We start from the raw sequence: 17,876 nt of genomic DNA, 5'->3' as shown, positions 1-17,876 counted from the left end.
CTTTCAAGGTAGTTAACAACCAAAAAGCATCTAAGCTAGTAAAAACTATCTTTTCAAGACTAGATATTTAATTTAATGTAGATAATTCAAAGCAGTAGCTGTATTATTGAAATTCTATGAAAAGACTTTAACAAATTCAGCTCAAATAAATAATTTTAAACCACTAAAATTTAGCCCACTAAACTATCCTTTGTTTCTATTCTTTAATCCCTCTAATACTGTTTTCATGACATTTAAATTCTGGACATAGAAAAGTAATATATTTTTATGGTAAAAAATTATAGTTTTACTTGTTTATGAGCATGCTGCATACTACCATTTTAAGTCAAACATTTCTTTTAAAAACTTAAATCATTTTTAAAAAATCTAACGTGGAATTGTGTTATAACCAACAGATTATAGAGGGAAAAGATGTAAACGATTAATATCCTATTGCATATTTTTGATAGGAAAAAAGAAATTCATTAACTGTATAAAAGAAGGGCCTACTTGTCTGATTAGAAATGGAATGTAGAAAAAGGAGTGTGAGACAGACTATCTTCTAATCAGGAAACAGAAGAACAAAGATTAAAATATTCTGCTCTGTAGATTCAAATTAGCAGTCTATATACTCTGGACTTACAGGCTAGAGTCTTATGGCAACAAAAAAGGCAAATAAATCATTGGTTCTTGAGAACTGAATGAAAGAAAATCAATCTATAGACTTAATTCCAGGGTGAAAAATCACAATACTTGACTAGAAAATGTTAAATAAGAAAGTTATAGAAGTATACATAAAATAAACTTCCCACCATGCTTAAGTTCTTTTGTATGTTTTTTTTTTTTTTTCATTAAGGCATTATTTTTGTCAGTAAAAGCAAATTTGCTTACAAATGATAATTGAGATTTGTGGTCTCTCTGTACATCAGTTTATCAGGAAAATAAAGACTGTTAGTCTTGGCTACCAATTGTGTGAAAGTACAAGCTAGTGCAGTAATTTTCAATGGTCAATGAAAGAAGCTAGGCAGAGTATGCTTGCCCAGGCACCAGAATTAGTAGAGCTGTAAAAAGAGGTGTTATGTGTTTGTACACCCTCCTGCCCCCTACCCCTGGCAGCTGCCCACACACACTGTGTATCAAAATCTGTGACAAGAGTATGAAAAAATATTTTTTTTCAAGTGTTATACATGAGTCATGTTAAAAAAACATGTTATATTGGTGTAGTGACAATTCCTTTGAACTGGTCCCCAGAGCTTAAGAAAAACTTCACGTATATTCAGTTATTCAGTAGAATTAAGTCTATAGATGTATATAAAGTTATACCATACATTATCACACTAACAACAATCTAGATAAAGAACAATGGAGAAGAAATAAAGGCTAGCAAAAAAATAGGGTACTTTGAAAACTGATGGTCCATTCTCAAAGAAACATGTTAAAACAAAAACAAAAATGAAAAAGCCAGGGTATGAAGAGAATTCAAAAGAATTTCCTTTTTTTTTTTTTTTTTTTTAAATTTTATTGTAAACAAATGGGATACATGTTGCCTCTCTGTACATGGCGCAAAGGCATACCATTTGTGTAATCATAAATCCACATACAGTAATGTTGTTTGATTCATTCTGTTATTTTTTTCCCCTTCCCCTCACCCCTCCCACCCCTCTTTACCCTCTATACAGTACTTTCTTCCTCCATACTTGCCCCGCTCCCTAACCCTAACTCTAACCCTAACACTAACCCTTCCCTCCCCCCAAGAATTTCCTTTTAACTCCCCAAATTATTCAAGAACACCTGGGTAAGTATTTTTCTGATAAATTCTATGTCTAATCAAAAGCTAGAATGACTATTAGTAGTTTCACTGCTTTTTCTGTTTGTTTGTTTCGTGAAGGAGTTACAGAAACCTCAATTACCTGATCTCACAGAGAGACTCAGAAAATCTTACATGTTCATTTAAGCCTGCACTTTCCTCTCCTGTTCACTTTTCTTCTTAGTTTTGACTTTTGAATGTATGTCAATGGCTTATATTCATCAAACTAAGGTAAATTTTACTTAAACCTTGGAAGGAAACAACCAACCAGTTGAACTGTTTGATGATCCAAGACTTTTTGAACATTTTTTAAAACACGGCACTATTGTTACAAATTTCTACTCATAAAACTCCTTTTCCTCCTATCCCTCCCCTCTACCTAATCCCTAGAGAAACAAACTCCAGGCCTTCAATTTGCCTTGGAGGACCACAGGGGCAATAATCAATTCAATAACTCAGATTTCTTCAATATAAACTGGTACAAGAACAATCTCATCCAATTTCTATGGTGCTTTTTTTTTTTTTTTTTCATTATAAGTTTAGTTCAATATTTTCCAAATTTTTCCTCTTTGGAACCTGAATACTACAGGCTGTCAATATTTATGTATCTAGAAAGATAACTGTGAAATATTGGAAATATTACACGTTTTTTAACAGGACTTCTGAGAGCCTTCAATATGTTGATGGGCATTATGACCATTTAATCTTTTCTTCTCTATAGCTACACATCTCCTTGAAAGTATTCTAAATTCCTGCCTCAGGTTGAAGTATGTTAACTTTGCTCATAAGTCATTTTTCAGGGGAAAAAAAAAAACTCCTTTCAAGGAGTTCTAAGAGGAAAATGATTCTTAATTCAAACTGACTGATTATACTTTAAAAGTACAAATGTATAAAAAATGACAGCAAAAGTATTTTAAGTTATCAATAAATTAGCATTGGTTTAAGAGACATATTTTCTTGTACACCTTCCCATATAAACAACATTTTCAAAAATGAATAATTATTATTTTGATGATCAGACGTAAGGTTTGTTTTGTTTAAGTGACTGGTGTCTCCATGTCATCTAAATCTTAAATTTATCATAGAAGGCATTTTACTGCAAATGGGGGAAATGAATACAACCAATAAAAGTGCCACTCAGAAAAAATTACTTTTAAACATTCTTCATAAATGTTTAAATCATAAAATCTTTTTAAAAGGTAATCTTTCTCAATTATGTTATTTACAGCAAAGCAAGAATTCTGAAATAGGAACTTCTCACGCTGGCTAAAGTAGTACTTTAAAACACTTTAAAAGAAATGATCTCATTTTTGTTTATTTTAGATTTCTAAAAATATTTTGGCTCTTAAATAATTACTTGCCGAAATAGTATTTAAATTTCAGAAAAGATATTTTGTAAAGCCCTGTAGATTCTGAGGGGAAAAAAAATCTGGCAGTTTTTAATGACAGAAAAACATACAATCCAACCAAACCTTTGAGAGTTAGTGACTAAAACTCATTTTAATTTTTATAAACAAGTAAAAAATGGTTTGCATTAAATGCTTTTAAAAGCTTGAAGCAAAAAATGTATCTAAGAAAAGTTTACAATAAATTGAGTTTCTTTTAACTATCTAGTTGTTAAGACAGAAATACTGCTTTGTTTACCAATTAAAATAACTAAATTACAATTTGATATAAACAAACCAAAATCTATGCTATTCAGGAAGGTACTGTGTTTAAATGGAATATTGAAGAAACAAAATATGACAGCCTAAAATATTCAAGTTGCCTATTTTTTCTACTGTAAAACTCATTCATTCTTACATTAAATACTTAATTGAGCATCCAGTTTGGACGGAAGCCAAATTTTTGCTTATTATAACTAAACGGCAAAATCAACTATTAATTTCAATATAAATTATCTCTAATTGTATTATGGTTTCAAAATATACCTAAACACCTCTCAAAAACATCCTAAAAGATATTCTGAAATGTTTCCCAGTCAATGCATCCTGAATTAAAAAACATAAACAGATCATATTCAGTAATTGAATGTTTTATTTTCTCATTTGGAACATAAGTACTAAGTTTTTTCATTTATAACAAATCCAAAGATTACCAAATATAATACATAGGAGGTAGATGTTTTTGTACCTACTAATTGATAATTCTCAATTAGGTTAGCCCCACTGACTTGGAAGAAATCTCATCTTAATGGGATTAGGGATGGGGAAAGGGACTTTACCTGAAGTATCATTATTAACACAAATGAATCTTGCTTCATGGTTCCTTCAGGCAATTCTCAATTCTTCTTAATGAAGCTGAATTCTAAGAACTAACCATTCCTATTTTTTAAACTCTTCTCCAACTACTAGAGAACTTTTAGGGTAATGCAAACATTCTATAATTTGCTTGGGGTTATGGTGTATAGGGGTGTGTATAATTCTCTAAACCCACTGAAGTGAATCCAGGAAACATATATTTGATGATGTGAATTAACCTTAATAAAACAGTAGGCCATCCCAGTACTAGAGATGAAGTACCTGAATCCCAGAATGGAAAACCTGAGTAGGTTTTGAAGCTCCTTGTAAACTGAGCCTTTAAGCAATGATTTAAAAATGAGTGAGTCCTTAGAATTCTACATACTATAATATCCAATATAAATAAAGATTTATTCCAAAGTAACTTTTAGGTTATGTACTTTCTCCTATGACTGCGTGCCCTTACTTTTAGCTCTATTACTCTAAAGGATAGAACAAATTATTCAAAATTTACCATATTGTTAGTCAAACAATGGGAAATTAAAGGTCAAGACTCTGATTATCTTAAGTCACCTCTATGAGACATCTATGATATATAAACATGCATTACTACTTCTTTTAACCACTTGAGAAAAATAATCAAACATAAAGCAAAATATTAGCCATTTACAACCAAAAATATTGGACATTGGCACAGCACTAAACTTAGCACTTCCAGAATGAACTGCAAGGATAGCATTAGAGTTCAAATAACTCAAAATGTTGATTTCTCAGTCATTTCCCAGTTTCCCATACCTCCCCCAAAGAAATTAACTTTGAAGAGTTTATTTGATTAAGCAAAATTTGAAAGCAGAGGATTAAAAAGTGAAAAAGGTGGTGCAGAAATTAGCAGAGGTGGCACTACCTGAAAGCTCATCAGAAAGGGGAGTGAGAACAATATCAGGCAAGAAGGGTTTGGAAGTATGGATCAGAACAGGAGCACTTTTAGCACTGCGTATATAGGCCGATGGCAGAGCACATTCACCAATGGATCGGCTTCTCATGGCTTTAAAAAAGGAAAAGAAAGAAGTGGGGAAGGAAAAAAGAAGAGTGACTATAATGAAAGGCTGTGTCACAGAAAAAGCAGCAACAGAGAAAACTAAAAGATACAAAGGAAGGAAATTTTAAATTAAATCATTTCAGCACGGCAAATACTGGCAAGCTGTAAGAAAAGAAATCAGAGAACACACATATTTTGTAAATGTAAATTTTTTGGTGTAAAGCAGGAAAATGCTCTTAATTATTAGCAAATACAATGGAACAGCATTAAAAACAGCAGACACTGTAGCATGATGTTCTCAAAACCAAGAATTGAGAAGTTTGTTGAATGGAAACATTGAAAGAAATTCAGTATCAATTCAAAGAAAATTTTAGTACCATATTTGGGCATTTCTCTAGGCAATTCTCACTCTTCTTAAGAAGCGGAATTCTAAGAACTAACCACTCCTATTTGCAAACTCTCCCTCCCAAAAGTTTCCAAGTCACTCAGGTCTTTTTTAGAAAATTATGTGTGAATCATAGTCAAAAGGACATATTCTCATATTTAGTATTTGTTCCTGGTAGAAGAATGCCTAACCAAATCAGTATTTAATTTATAGTAAAGTATAAAAGTACAATTAAAATTTTAAATAGAAACATAAACAGAATTTGCAATCAATATTAAGAATCACATTTTTGAGAAGGACAATTTCATGCTCCCTCAAATCATAAACAAAAACTTTAAGGGTTGTTTTTAAAAGTTACTTTAAATTTTATGACATTTTAAAAATCACATTTGCAGCTGTATTTGATAATTTCTTTAAAAGTACTGTGTTCACAAAATTAAAGACAAAGTTTAGTTGACTTAGAAATAAACTAGTAATTTAAATTCAGAGACTTTAACTTTTAGTTAAGAACTACTGATTAAATGAAGTTATATATATGTATTGTTATGTACAAATAGAGGACTTAAACAACATTGCATAACATTCAGTGTAATAGTGAAATAGGCAGTAGGAGTCAGGGGGACAGTTTGTTAACAGCAATTAAAAATTATAGGCTTTCCTGATTACCGGAAACATTGGGTTCTATGCCTAAATTCCTTAACCCATCACATTAAGGGTTAAGGAATTTTTTTTTTCTGACCTGGCTACTATCAACCTCTTTCTGAAACTTCATATCTTTCCACTATTCTTCCATGCTGCTACAACACAGAATTTTATACTGTTCCCTATAAGTTTCATGCTCTTTCACAACAACGTAACAGCTTTGTATCTTACTAATAATGTCCTTGGTCTCCTTTTTCTTCCTTACAAACTCATACTTGAAATGTCATTCCATTTAAGAAGTGTTTTTTGATCCTCCTGTACAATTATTTAACTACTGACAACAATAGATAAAAACAAGTTAAGAATTTCTGCTTTTTAGTAGACTACATACTTTTATGCTAGCCTACTCAACTTTTCAAAATCAAGAACTATATCCTCTTTGAATTCCTAGTACTTGGCACATATGAGCTCAATATATTTTTAATGAATAGTGACAAATGAGTAAGAGTTCAAAAACAAAAGCTTCAGATTATGAAGACAGAGAAAACAAAACCATTAACTAAAACCTAAAATTATTTAGTTTATAACTAGAAAAAAAATCACAAATTTTCAAAATATGTTATGAACGCTGGCAAAATAAAGGATTTAAGAGCTGTTTTTAGGTTCGTCTACATGCAGCAAGGTGTGAAGGGTTAGAATAGTTAAGATTATGGCAATAATCTGACTTCGGTGTATGGCCTGCTGTATAATGGTTTAAAGATAAGTGTAGTTTAAAATTTAATCCATATACAAAAATTCGGAATCTGACCGTATTTGAGTTTTCCTGCTAGATTCTTTTTATTCTTGTGAAAATGACCAACAATTTTATAATCTAATTTGAAATAATAAAAAGTTATGTTAACTTCAAAAGTTATGTTAACTCATTAGAACTTGTTAAAGCAAAGACCAAAACACAGGCAAAACCAAGCACTGGTTACACAAAAGAAATAATACCATCCACAGTATAACCAGATGTGAAATAAATATATTTATTTTTTAAAAAATAAAGTTTTATATTCTTCAAACTTTTTTTTTAAAGGCTTTTTTCTTGGGGTATAACAATTCCTTTTCTGTCCCTTCTTTCCTATCACTAATTTAAAGAAAGCTTGGGCACCTTGGAACTTTTTTGTATTTAGGGTGGTATACATTTGTGTTATTTTGAATGAATTCTTCAAAGATGAGTTATATTTTTCCTATATATTTTTCAAGTCTAAAGTTAGTGTTGTAATACCACCAGCTCCCTACCCCATATAAGACAAAGACTTTAGAACTTATTCTCTTACTAAATTCCCTGAATTATATGCCACTGACCAACATTTTAATTCTGCTCTCTAACTCCAAAACTACAGATTATTATATTTAGATAACATTTGATTTACCTATACATTTACCAATTTCTTTGATCATTTATTCCTTCTTATATCTCAGACTTCAATCCTGGTATAATTTTTCTTTTTCCTGACATATTCTTTAGTTCCTTTCATGAAGGTCAGATGGTAGCAAAATTTTTAAGTTTTTTTGTTTATATATATGCTATTCTTGAACCTTTTATTCAATACACAATTCTCTATGGACAGTTATTTTTCCATAGCACTTTAAGATATTATTTCACTGTCTTATCTTCCACTGTTGGTACTAAAAACATTGTTTTTAATGTAACTATTATTATTTTGTAGGTTCTCTATTTTTTTCTCTTTGCAGCTTTTAAACTCTTTTGTCTTTCCATTCTGCAGTGCCAGTGAAACATTTAGGTGTGAGTTTATATCTATTCACTCCAGTTAGTAGACTATGTGCTTCTGTTTCTAAAGACTCATATCTTTCATCAACTATTTGTTACCCTTGAAATATTGCCTTTCCTTCACTCTCTCCTTCCAGAAATCCAATCAGACATAGTAGACCTCCTTATCCCATTCCACATATTTCATAAGCTTCATATTTTTCATATCCTTATCCTGGGTAATTCTTCAGATCTCTCTTTCAAGTGACTGATGCTCTTTGTTCTCTTAGTAAATGTTTTTACTTCTATAAGCTCTGTTTGGTTTTCTTTTTAAAAAAATCATCTTTATGAGTCTATCACTTTTCCTTTAAACATTTCAAACAGTTATGTTACAGTCTGAAAAATTATATTCCAATAACAAGGATCAATATCTGTTAGGAATCTAAATCTGTTTTCATTTGTTAACACACCAACAGTTTGTTTCCTTACTTGAGTAATCTCTGTGAGTTCATATTGTGTGCAATTTCTGGAGGCCTAATTCAGACTGCATTCCTCCAAATGTAATTTGCATTTGCTTGCACCAACTGCCAGCAAGCATTACCTGCAGAAAATCAAATTTTGCCCTTGTCTAATGTGAGGGCAATTTAATGTGAAAACTTTCAATTCCAGTCTCTGATCTTGCAGCTTGCCAAGGTTTTAGTTTGGATACCCAAAGTACATAGCAAAATGTATTTAGATATCAGCAGTTTGCTGTAAAGTCAGCCCACTTTTCTAGTATGCTTAGTGCCCATTACTACTCTATTTTAAGCAAGTAGCTTTTTTTTTTTTTTTTTTTTAAGTGTGGCCTGGGAGAAGTAGGGTCATGAAGGAGAATCTTAGAGATTTCCCTGACATTTTGTAGATCCAACAGTATAATGAAAAAGTAGCAAGAATATCTAACAGCTCCAGAATATAAAGTTTACTATACTGCTGGCAGTACGAGTCATATAATGACTTTAAGAAAAAATCTTTTTCTCAATATTTTATTATTAAGAAAATTGTCAATCATCTAGAAAAGGTTAAAAGGCTACAAAAATGCACACATATATATACCCCCTAGGGTTGGGGATATAGCTCAGTTGGTAGAGTGCTTGCCTCACAAGCACAAGGCCCTGGGTTTAATCCCCAGCACCACAATTAAAAAAAAAAAAAAAAACCCTAAATTCAAGCTGTTAACATTTTGTCAATTTTGCTTTATTTCTGATGTGTGTGTGTGTGTGTGTGTGTGTGTGTTTACTGAAGTATTTGAAAGTAAGTTTGCAGAAGATACCATGACTTCATTCCCTATATACTACAGGATTCATCTATGAGTAAGGTCATCCTCCTACATAGCTAATGCCATTACTAAACCTGAGAAAATGTTTTAAAATTCTATAATATCAATTAATAGCCAATCATATTCCAACTTACTTATAAAATTATTTTTATTTTTTTGAATCCAGGATTTCATCAGTGTTAATGTATTACATTCAGGTATTGCCTCTTTAATCTAAAACAAACCCCACACCCAACATTTAAAAAAGATAATGTCTTTTTGAAGAATCTATGTCAATTATCTCATAAAATGTACTACATTCTAGTTTTATTTGTTCCCTATGGAGTCATTTAACTTGTTCTACGTCCTACATGTACTATAATCTAGAAGTTAGGTATACAGGCTTAAGTATACCTACTGAACCTCTACTGTAAAGGTACATTTCCCTTTACAAATGTAAAGAAAATGTGGGATGATCCAAGGCTACAAGCAAATATCCTATTCTCAAGCAAACTTGTACCTAATGGTTTTAGCATCAACCAATGATCCTTGCTTAACTATGTAAGCAATTTAAACAGATTTAAAAAAAAAAAATCCCTTCAGTTCTTCTATACAGACTGGCTTAAATTTTTTGGTAAAGAGCTTTAACTTCACATCTCCCACCCCTTTCATGTAACACATACACATTTTTGAGTATCATTATGGACTACTGCATTTTTTTATGTTTTGATTGTGTGGAAGATCCCAAGTGACTTTTGAACTTAATAAAAATATGCTCATCTTCATTCCCATTATTAAAAAAAAAAAAAAGAAGAAGAAAAACAATGGATAGGTGCATGCCTATAGTCCCAGCTCAGGAGGTAAAGGCAGGAGCATTCCTTGGGTCCAGGAGTTCAAAATTAGTCTGGACTACATAGTGAGACCTCACTCAGAAATAAAACAAACAAGGCCAACAAAACATCATCAACAACAAAAAACATTAAAAGACAAACATAATTTTTCAAAGCACACTTAGCAAAACATTTGATAATATAATTAAAGGCAAGTATGTAGAAGAAACAGGAATTCTTTATTGTGAATGGAAATATAAATTAGTATGGTCTCTTGGGCTGGGGTTGTAGCTCAGTGGTAGAGCACATGTGAGGCACTGGGTTTGGTTCTCAGCACCACATACAAATAAATAAATAAAGGTATTGGGTTAATAAAAAAAATTAGTATGGTCTCTTTTGGGGCAAGTTAATTTCAAGTCCTACAGATAAACCTGTATTTGTGCGTAAAGTAATTAGCATATATAAATATATTCTATACCATTTTTAATAGTAAAAAATAATAAAATATATGTCCATCTTTAGAACATAGGTTAAATTATGGTACTTTAATGTAATGAAATAAGATGCAGGAAGTTCAACACTTTTTGATATATAGTAATTTTAAAGACACATTATTATTATAATACCTTGATTTAATCTCCTAAGAATCTCCTCCTTTCTTATCCTACACTCCACTTCAGCCACAGTTGACTTTCTTACTCTTCCTCAAAAACCCAAGCATATTCCTGGCTTCAGGATGTTTTACATTTCTCACTGCCTTGAGTTTCTCATAGGTAGTTGCTAAGCTCATCCTTTCACTTTATTCAGGCTTCTGTTCTTATATGATAAAACAGACATTTCCCATCCTACCTAAAATAATCCTATTTCCCCAGTCTTATTATTCCCTGGTCCTTTGTTGTATTTAAATTGTTTTGTTTTTCCTTTTTTAATATTTTAAAAATTTCTCCCTAGCCCTTTGTACTGCATTTTCTTCATGACTTACTACTACCCAATATGTTTATTGGTTTATCTGTTTATTACACATCTCTCCAATACTAGAATTGTCAGCTCCAATGAACTTTGCTTTGTTCACAACTAAAACAATGGTAAGAACAGTGCTTCCATAGTGAATACTTAAAAATTTTGTTTTCATTCAAAAGTGTAAAAACCAAGGTTCACAACGGTATAGATACTATGCTTTATGCCTGTATATGCATAAAGTAACTTTTAGAAGGATGTTCAAGAAATTGGTAACAGTGGTTGTCTCTACTTAGATGAACTGGGATGATGAAGAGTAGGGATGAAGCAAAGACTGCATTGTTTACACTTTTTATCAGAATGAATTTTTAACCATGTACATTAAGAACATAAAATTTTAATTAAAAATTTTTAAGAAAATATATCTCCAAAAAATGTCCTAATTTAATCTATTGTCCTTTAAAGGATTTTCTAACTTTATGCAGGTACCTTTCTTAACAAAAATTTTAATAATTTAACTTTTTGTTTGAGAGGCTTATCCACTGAAGAAACTACACAAGATTTTTTGACTTAAATACCAGAAAGTAATCACAGCTGATTTCAAGATGAGTATTTTATTACATACTATTTAAAAGACTAGAAAGATATATGTCAACTTGTTAAAAATGATTATTTTGTCACTAGACAGCTAATGGAACTTCCTTACATTTTATAAACTAAGAATAAATTCTGTAATCAGAAAAAAGTACTTTAAAATGATTTCAAGTTTTAAGTAAACATTTAAATGTAAAAATAATTCCTTTCAAATACAGCTATTTTCTGTAAATGTAAATGTGACATTAAACTGAAGAAACACATTTCAATATTTTCCTTAGGATTCCCAAAGGTAATTGTATATACCAAAATTCCAAAGCATTAAATTAATTTCAGTCCACAAATATCCTTTTTCCTTATGTTATTTCTTATTCTTTCTGCTTGGCATATACAATTAATACAACTATATGTTTATTTTATAAGACAGTTCTGAAAATGTGATCCCTTTAAAGGATTTAAAATCAAACATAATTTTTAATTCTTAAATTCTGATTTCTTATTTCTTTCATTTCTGCATCTTCCTTTCAAGCTATAATTCTCAATACTTCAGAACTCACTATTTCATAGAAGACATCTTTATAATGATGGTTTTCAATCTCTTTAAAACCAATAATGTTTATTATTGATTACCATTCAATATAGATACATTTCCATGGAAAATTCTCCTTTTCTGGAATCATAAGATCATAAATCCTGAAATAACTTCAAGTAATTTTTGTTTCAGGTATGAAACAAGTATTATCATGCCTACTACACAGATGAAGTACTTAAAGCCTGGAAAGGTTTGATAAATTATCCAAGGTTATCTAGCTATTTAGTGATGAAAGAGAGAAAGAAAAGAGGTTAGGACAAAACTCTCCTTTTTCACTGCAAGTACTCTTTCTACTATGATTCATACCAAGTTACAAACCTCTGAGAGGAAAAGAAATAAGATGGTAGCTAGCTTGAATGCCTAGAAATTTTTCATATTAGTACTCCTTCACTAGCATTTCCCAAATTATAGAAATTTCTTCCTTATTTGTTAAAAGTAGCAGGGAAACTAGCATAGATTCCATCTTGGCCTCAGCTATGTACCAGTAGAGAGCATGAATTACTTGTTGGAAGTTTGTGAAGTCCATCTATATAGTTGCAGCACTAAAAATTAGCTACCATAAATTTCCATGTTTGCAAGTATATTCATTTAACAGTAATATACTAGTTAGTGCTCAAGTTCTGTAAACTGAGTCAGAGTTCTACTACTTCAATCCTATAAAATAACATTTTAAAATCAGGGATACATACAGTTAAATGAAATACATAAAAACAATAATGAACAATAAATATAGTATAAGAGAATAGAATAGCATGCTGTTGGACACTGAGTACTATTAAAGGAAAAGAGATTTTGCTACAAAAGTTTTTCATTTCAAAACAAAATCAACTGATAAGAAAATTGTACATTTATATACACTGTTTTTAAAGGACTGTAAGTGTACTGGTCCATACAATTCTCATGATTTTGAACAACACGTACCTACAGTTTTTTGCCGTACTATACTCCTCGCTTTTTCAGTTCCTGGGGAGCCAGTTGTTGTTGCACTTCTCTGTCTCATTGGGGCTTGGCCAGGCTGATCACGGCTCCATCCTCTAGAAAATGACTTGTCAACTGAAACTTTCTGAAATTCATGTCCAACTCCTAGAAATGTAGATTTTCAATCTCAAGGTACTGTTACCTGATCAATAATATCTTTAAATTATGTATGCTATGTTGCCTCATATTCTTAGGCTTACTTATAATAAAGTATAAAGTTACAAGATAAAATGCTATGCAGTATGTGATTTTTTTGAGCTTCATTTTATATAAAAATTATGTTGTAAAATATGCAGAATTTTAAAATTATATCAATAATAAACTATTATAATTTCTGATATGTACTTGCTTTGTAATAAAAATGAAACATATGGATAAGAAAAAAGATAGGCAATGAACTAATACAAAACCCTGCAATAGTGAAGTTTACTTAATTTCTACCTGCTAAATAACAACTACTTGGGAAATATATAGTTCAGAAAAAAGTAGTTTGAGCTTCTTAATATCCTGGAAAAAGGGTTAAGTCCCTTAAGTGTTATCTTCAGCTAGCAACTAATTTTTAAAAATGCAAAATACTAACAAACCAAGGATTAGAAAAACATGTACTAATGATATAATCATTATGCTACTGCCCCAATCCCTTTAAACATCTGACACATTTCAAACCTAGGGAATGTTTTTTAGTTAAAACAAAGAAAATACTTTTGAAAATTTTTCCAGGGCAGCGAGTGCAAATCAATGGTAGCTCAGTGATATACTTGCCCAGCATGTATGAGGCCCTGGGTTCAATCCCCAGTACCACATACACAAAAAAGAATTTTCCAAAAAAATTCTTTATTACAGACTTTTAAGTAGAGTGAAGTAAAATCACTCCTTTAGTTCCAACTACAAATTTGCTTATGTTAAAAAAGGAATGGCATAGGCAGGAACAATGGTATAGGCCTATAATTTTAGTTACTTAAGAGGCCAAAGCAGTAGGATCACACATTCAAGGCCTCGGCAATTTCGACCCTGTCTCAAAATAAAATAAAAGGGGACAGGACATAGCTGAGCAAGTGGTAAAGTGACTCTGGGTTCAATTTCCAACACAGCCCCCTGCCAAAAGAAGGAATGGCATTTTATAAATTTCCATTTTGGTTAAACATCAAAATATAAATATATAAGATTAGCTTTAGCTACATGTATAGAGCATTTTATCTCTTGTCAAAATTTCTACTGATTTTAACGGTTAATAAAAATTACAGAGTATCTACATGCTTTATTGTCGAAAAATTTAATCTCCTGGGTATATGAAGGCAGGAATAGTTAAGAAAGAACATGACTTTTACACCCCTCCATCTTTCTGGAGTGGTTTTCCCCAACTCAATTATTTTAAACAAATTTATATGGAGCACCTCTGAACAATTCTTACCTTTCCCTTTGTGCTTTTTTTGCTTCTGTTCACTCAGCTTATCCAATGGTAAATCACTGAGATCCAAACTATATAAATTCCTAGCTAAAACTTTAGTTAGTGTCTCCATAGTTAGGGACCACTCAGTGGCCAACTCTTCCCAATAGGTCAACGATGACAATACTGACAGTAAGTCATCCCAAAGTTCACGTGAGATGTACACATTTAGATTTGCTTTAATCCAGGCAACTATAAGAGTCTATAAAGACAAATATTCAGAAATAACAATGAAATGTAGTATGTGACTTCAAAATCAGATATTTGATTCTTTTAAAAATTACCTAAAAACAAGAATTTTAAAACATATATCCATGAGCCTTTCTTCATAGTAATGCTTGTGAGAGCAATTTATGCAATCATTAGTATCTACTATAAATTTCATTTCAACAATCATCAACTCTCAACACACCAGTAACTCAAACTGAAAAAAACCTCACTAAAGTCATAACTGTCTTTCATGAGGCATTATAGTAACATTATACAAAATAAATGCTATTTACAAAAGATAAGTCTCTACACTATTTAGTGTTGAAATTATTGAACTAATAAACCCAAATGTATATTCCCAAATTAAAGATGGAAATCACTATATAATTTGAAAGTTTTCACTAAAATAAAACAGGTATTAGAGATATAAACACCTAAAAAAAAAAAAAAAAAAAAAAAGAGATATAGACACCTTACTTAAATGTGTGTGTGTTTTTTTTTAATTGTGTGTAAACTGAAGGTTAAAATTAAATTTTATCTTAAAGACATCTTAGGAATTAAGGGCATTCTGCACTAAATCCATCACGGAATCGAAAAAGGACAGAAACTATTGATCAACCATTATGCTCTCAGATTTTGTGAATTTCTACTGAAGATTTGCCTTCCTATTGAATAAACAATTCACAAAATAAAAAGTTTCAAAAGCTAAACTCAAATCAGTCCTGATAGCACATGCCTATAATCCCAGCTACTTGGGAGTGAAAAATAGAAGGTTTGAAAAGTCCAGGCCAGCCTCAGCAACTTAGTGAGATCCTGTTTCAACATAAAAGATAAAAAGGGCTGGGGATATAGCTCAGTGGTAAAGCACCACCCTGAGTTCAATCCCTAGTATGGTTTAAGAAAAAAAAAAAAAAAGCTAATTCCATAAATTTTATTGAGGAATTCATGTCAATTTACACATGAAATATAAAGGTGGAAAATGAGCAAAGTTTAGAACAGTAGTAAATAGCGATCTCTCATTCTATCAAAATGTGCAAATGACAGAAAAAGTTATATCCTTAAAATTTTATCTTCTTGTAGCTCCCACCATTGGATTAGTTAAAACAGGGAAATTAAAAAGAAAATGGGAGTTTAGTTAATACATGTTTCTGTTTTTAAAGGGTTATTTATCACCAAAACAGAACTTTGGGAAAAAAGGTTAATATCTGAAAAACAATTTTTTATGATTATTCTTATGACCAAAAATTAGATCTGACACAGCTTTTGACATTAAAAATAATTTTATCTGTATTTTCTTTAAAATCTATCATCCTAAAACAATTTTTTTCCTATTTTTCAAAGATTCTATAACACATTTAAAGCTAGATCTCTGTCTTCAGGTTGAAAACCACAGTGTATAACTCCTGTGTAATCAAACTACCACTGATACTTCAAATTAAAAAGCAAGGACTATAAAGTTCCTATAACAGCATAAGAATGAATCTTGATTACTAGTGTTTCATTACCATGGAACAACTTACAAAGTTTTATAATCTAATAAAGAAAACAATCAGGTTATTACTCCTGACATCCTGTGACAGTTTTTTTGTGACAATACATAAACATGCCATGAGATAAGATTAGCATCATCACCCTTTGTGATAACACTTTTTTCACAGACATAGTATCTCCTCCACTAGGTTTAAGTTTGTATGTACAGCAAATAAACAACTTAAATGAGCATCTTTTAATTTAGCTCTACAAAAGACCTTTAATATGAACTGATTTCTGATTTATATTTTTTCCCCCAGGTAACAAGCTCAGGGTTGAATGAATTCTTTAAAAAATACATATCTAGGGTTGGAGTTGTGGCTCAGTGGTAGAGCCCTTGCCTGGTATGTGTGGGGTCCTAGGTTCAATGCTCAGCACCACATATAAATAAATAAAATTAAACAAAAGATCCATTGACAAAATATATATTAAAAATGTTTTAAAAATATGTATTTATCCATCTACTCATCTATTTATTTTATTTTTATTGCCTGGAAAAGTGGTCCTGCAAGTCGACCTGCCAATGTCATATTTTTTTTCCCCTGGAACTGTAGAAAAGCTTGTGATGACATCTTCAGTACAGACTCCGTGACTCTGAGCAACACAAGCAGCATCTGTTCCCTTAAAGTAAAAAGATTAATTAATGTTTCCTTCTTACATATGTTTGCTTTTGATTAGCAGTTAACTTTCAAATTAAAATTGTTATAAAAATAGTATTATTTTTGGATTAACTCAAATATTACATATCTTTGAAAGACCACTTCAAAGTTTTAGAATTTGTTAAAAATTGAAATTAAAAATTCAATTTATATATCTATATCAGTCATTTTAAAATCATTTTTCAGCCACAGTATCCTCAGATACAGATAAGGGAGATTTGTGATTTTAATAATGAGCATTTAGGAGAAAGAGAAAAAGTAAGAATAGTGACTCTTCCAATTCTTTTATTTTGGTTATTTTTAAATCTTTTGTTCTTTTTGTGTATTACAAGTCAAGCCAATTCTAACATTGTTCTTGTCTTCCCTCTTTCTTCTAGACCGTTACTATTGAAACAATAAAACTACATCTGATATTTGAAAACTGATTCGGCCTCTTTTTCACTGATAAGGGAATTCTAGGTGCATATACAACCAGGCTAAAGTGCAAGTACCTATCGCAGCCTCATCCTTTTTAGCTATTCTACAGGCCCATTCCCGGAACAGTATTACATGTGACAGTCACTGTGGGAAATATGGTTAAGGCAACAATAGGTCCTAGATATAGATGCCATGGTTTTTCTGGGAAGAAAGGGCAGAATCAAATAGAAAACTATCACTCAATTAAAAATATCCTGAATTTATAAGCAAACACACACAATCATACAAAAAAATAAAACTCTGAAGTGTCACATTTATGACTTTAGGCTTCTAGCTTAGCTGTAAGAAATGAAAAGCTATTTCAAATCAACTACCTATACAATAAAGCACATATTTTACAAATAAATCTTATCTGATATGGTCAAACCTTAACTCACTCATATATCAGATAACCTATTCACTCTGTAATAAGAAGAATGATTTTAAATAATGAAGTCTAGGAAATTTAACATAAATTATG

General features: G+C 31.1%; 1 protein-coding gene across 7 annotated transcripts in view; it reads right to left on the bottom strand.

Moving 5' to 3' along the window:
* Positions 1–17,876, bottom strand: part of RALGAPA1 (Ral GTPase activating protein catalytic subunit alpha 1) — a 212,513-nt gene that overhangs the window by 126,108 nt on the left and 68,529 nt on the right. For 5 of the 7 annotated variants that reach the window (XM_079119319.1, XM_079119316.1, XM_079119315.1 and 2 more), the window contains exons 14-17: positions 16,772–16,901; positions 14,505–14,742; positions 13,037–13,198; positions 4,931–5,071 (exon numbers count right to left, since the gene is read on the bottom strand). In XM_079119319.1, coding sequence (XP_078975445.1) covers positions 4,931–5,071; positions 13,037–13,198; positions 14,505–14,742; positions 16,772–16,901 — 671 coding nt within the window. The remainder of the gene's footprint in view (positions 1–4,930; positions 5,072–13,036; positions 13,199–14,504; positions 14,743–16,771; positions 16,902–17,876) is intronic. The other 2 variants (XM_079119318.1, XM_079119321.1) reach the window with 1 other exon arrangement.

The sequence above is a fragment of the Sciurus vulgaris genome, assembly GCF_902686455.1.
Source record: "Sciurus vulgaris genome assembly, chromosome: 2".
Lineage (NCBI taxonomy): Eukaryota > Metazoa > Chordata > Mammalia > Rodentia > Sciuridae > Sciurus > Sciurus vulgaris.
Note: the sequence above shows the minus strand (reverse complement) of the source record. Positions and strands in the feature narration are given on the sequence as shown.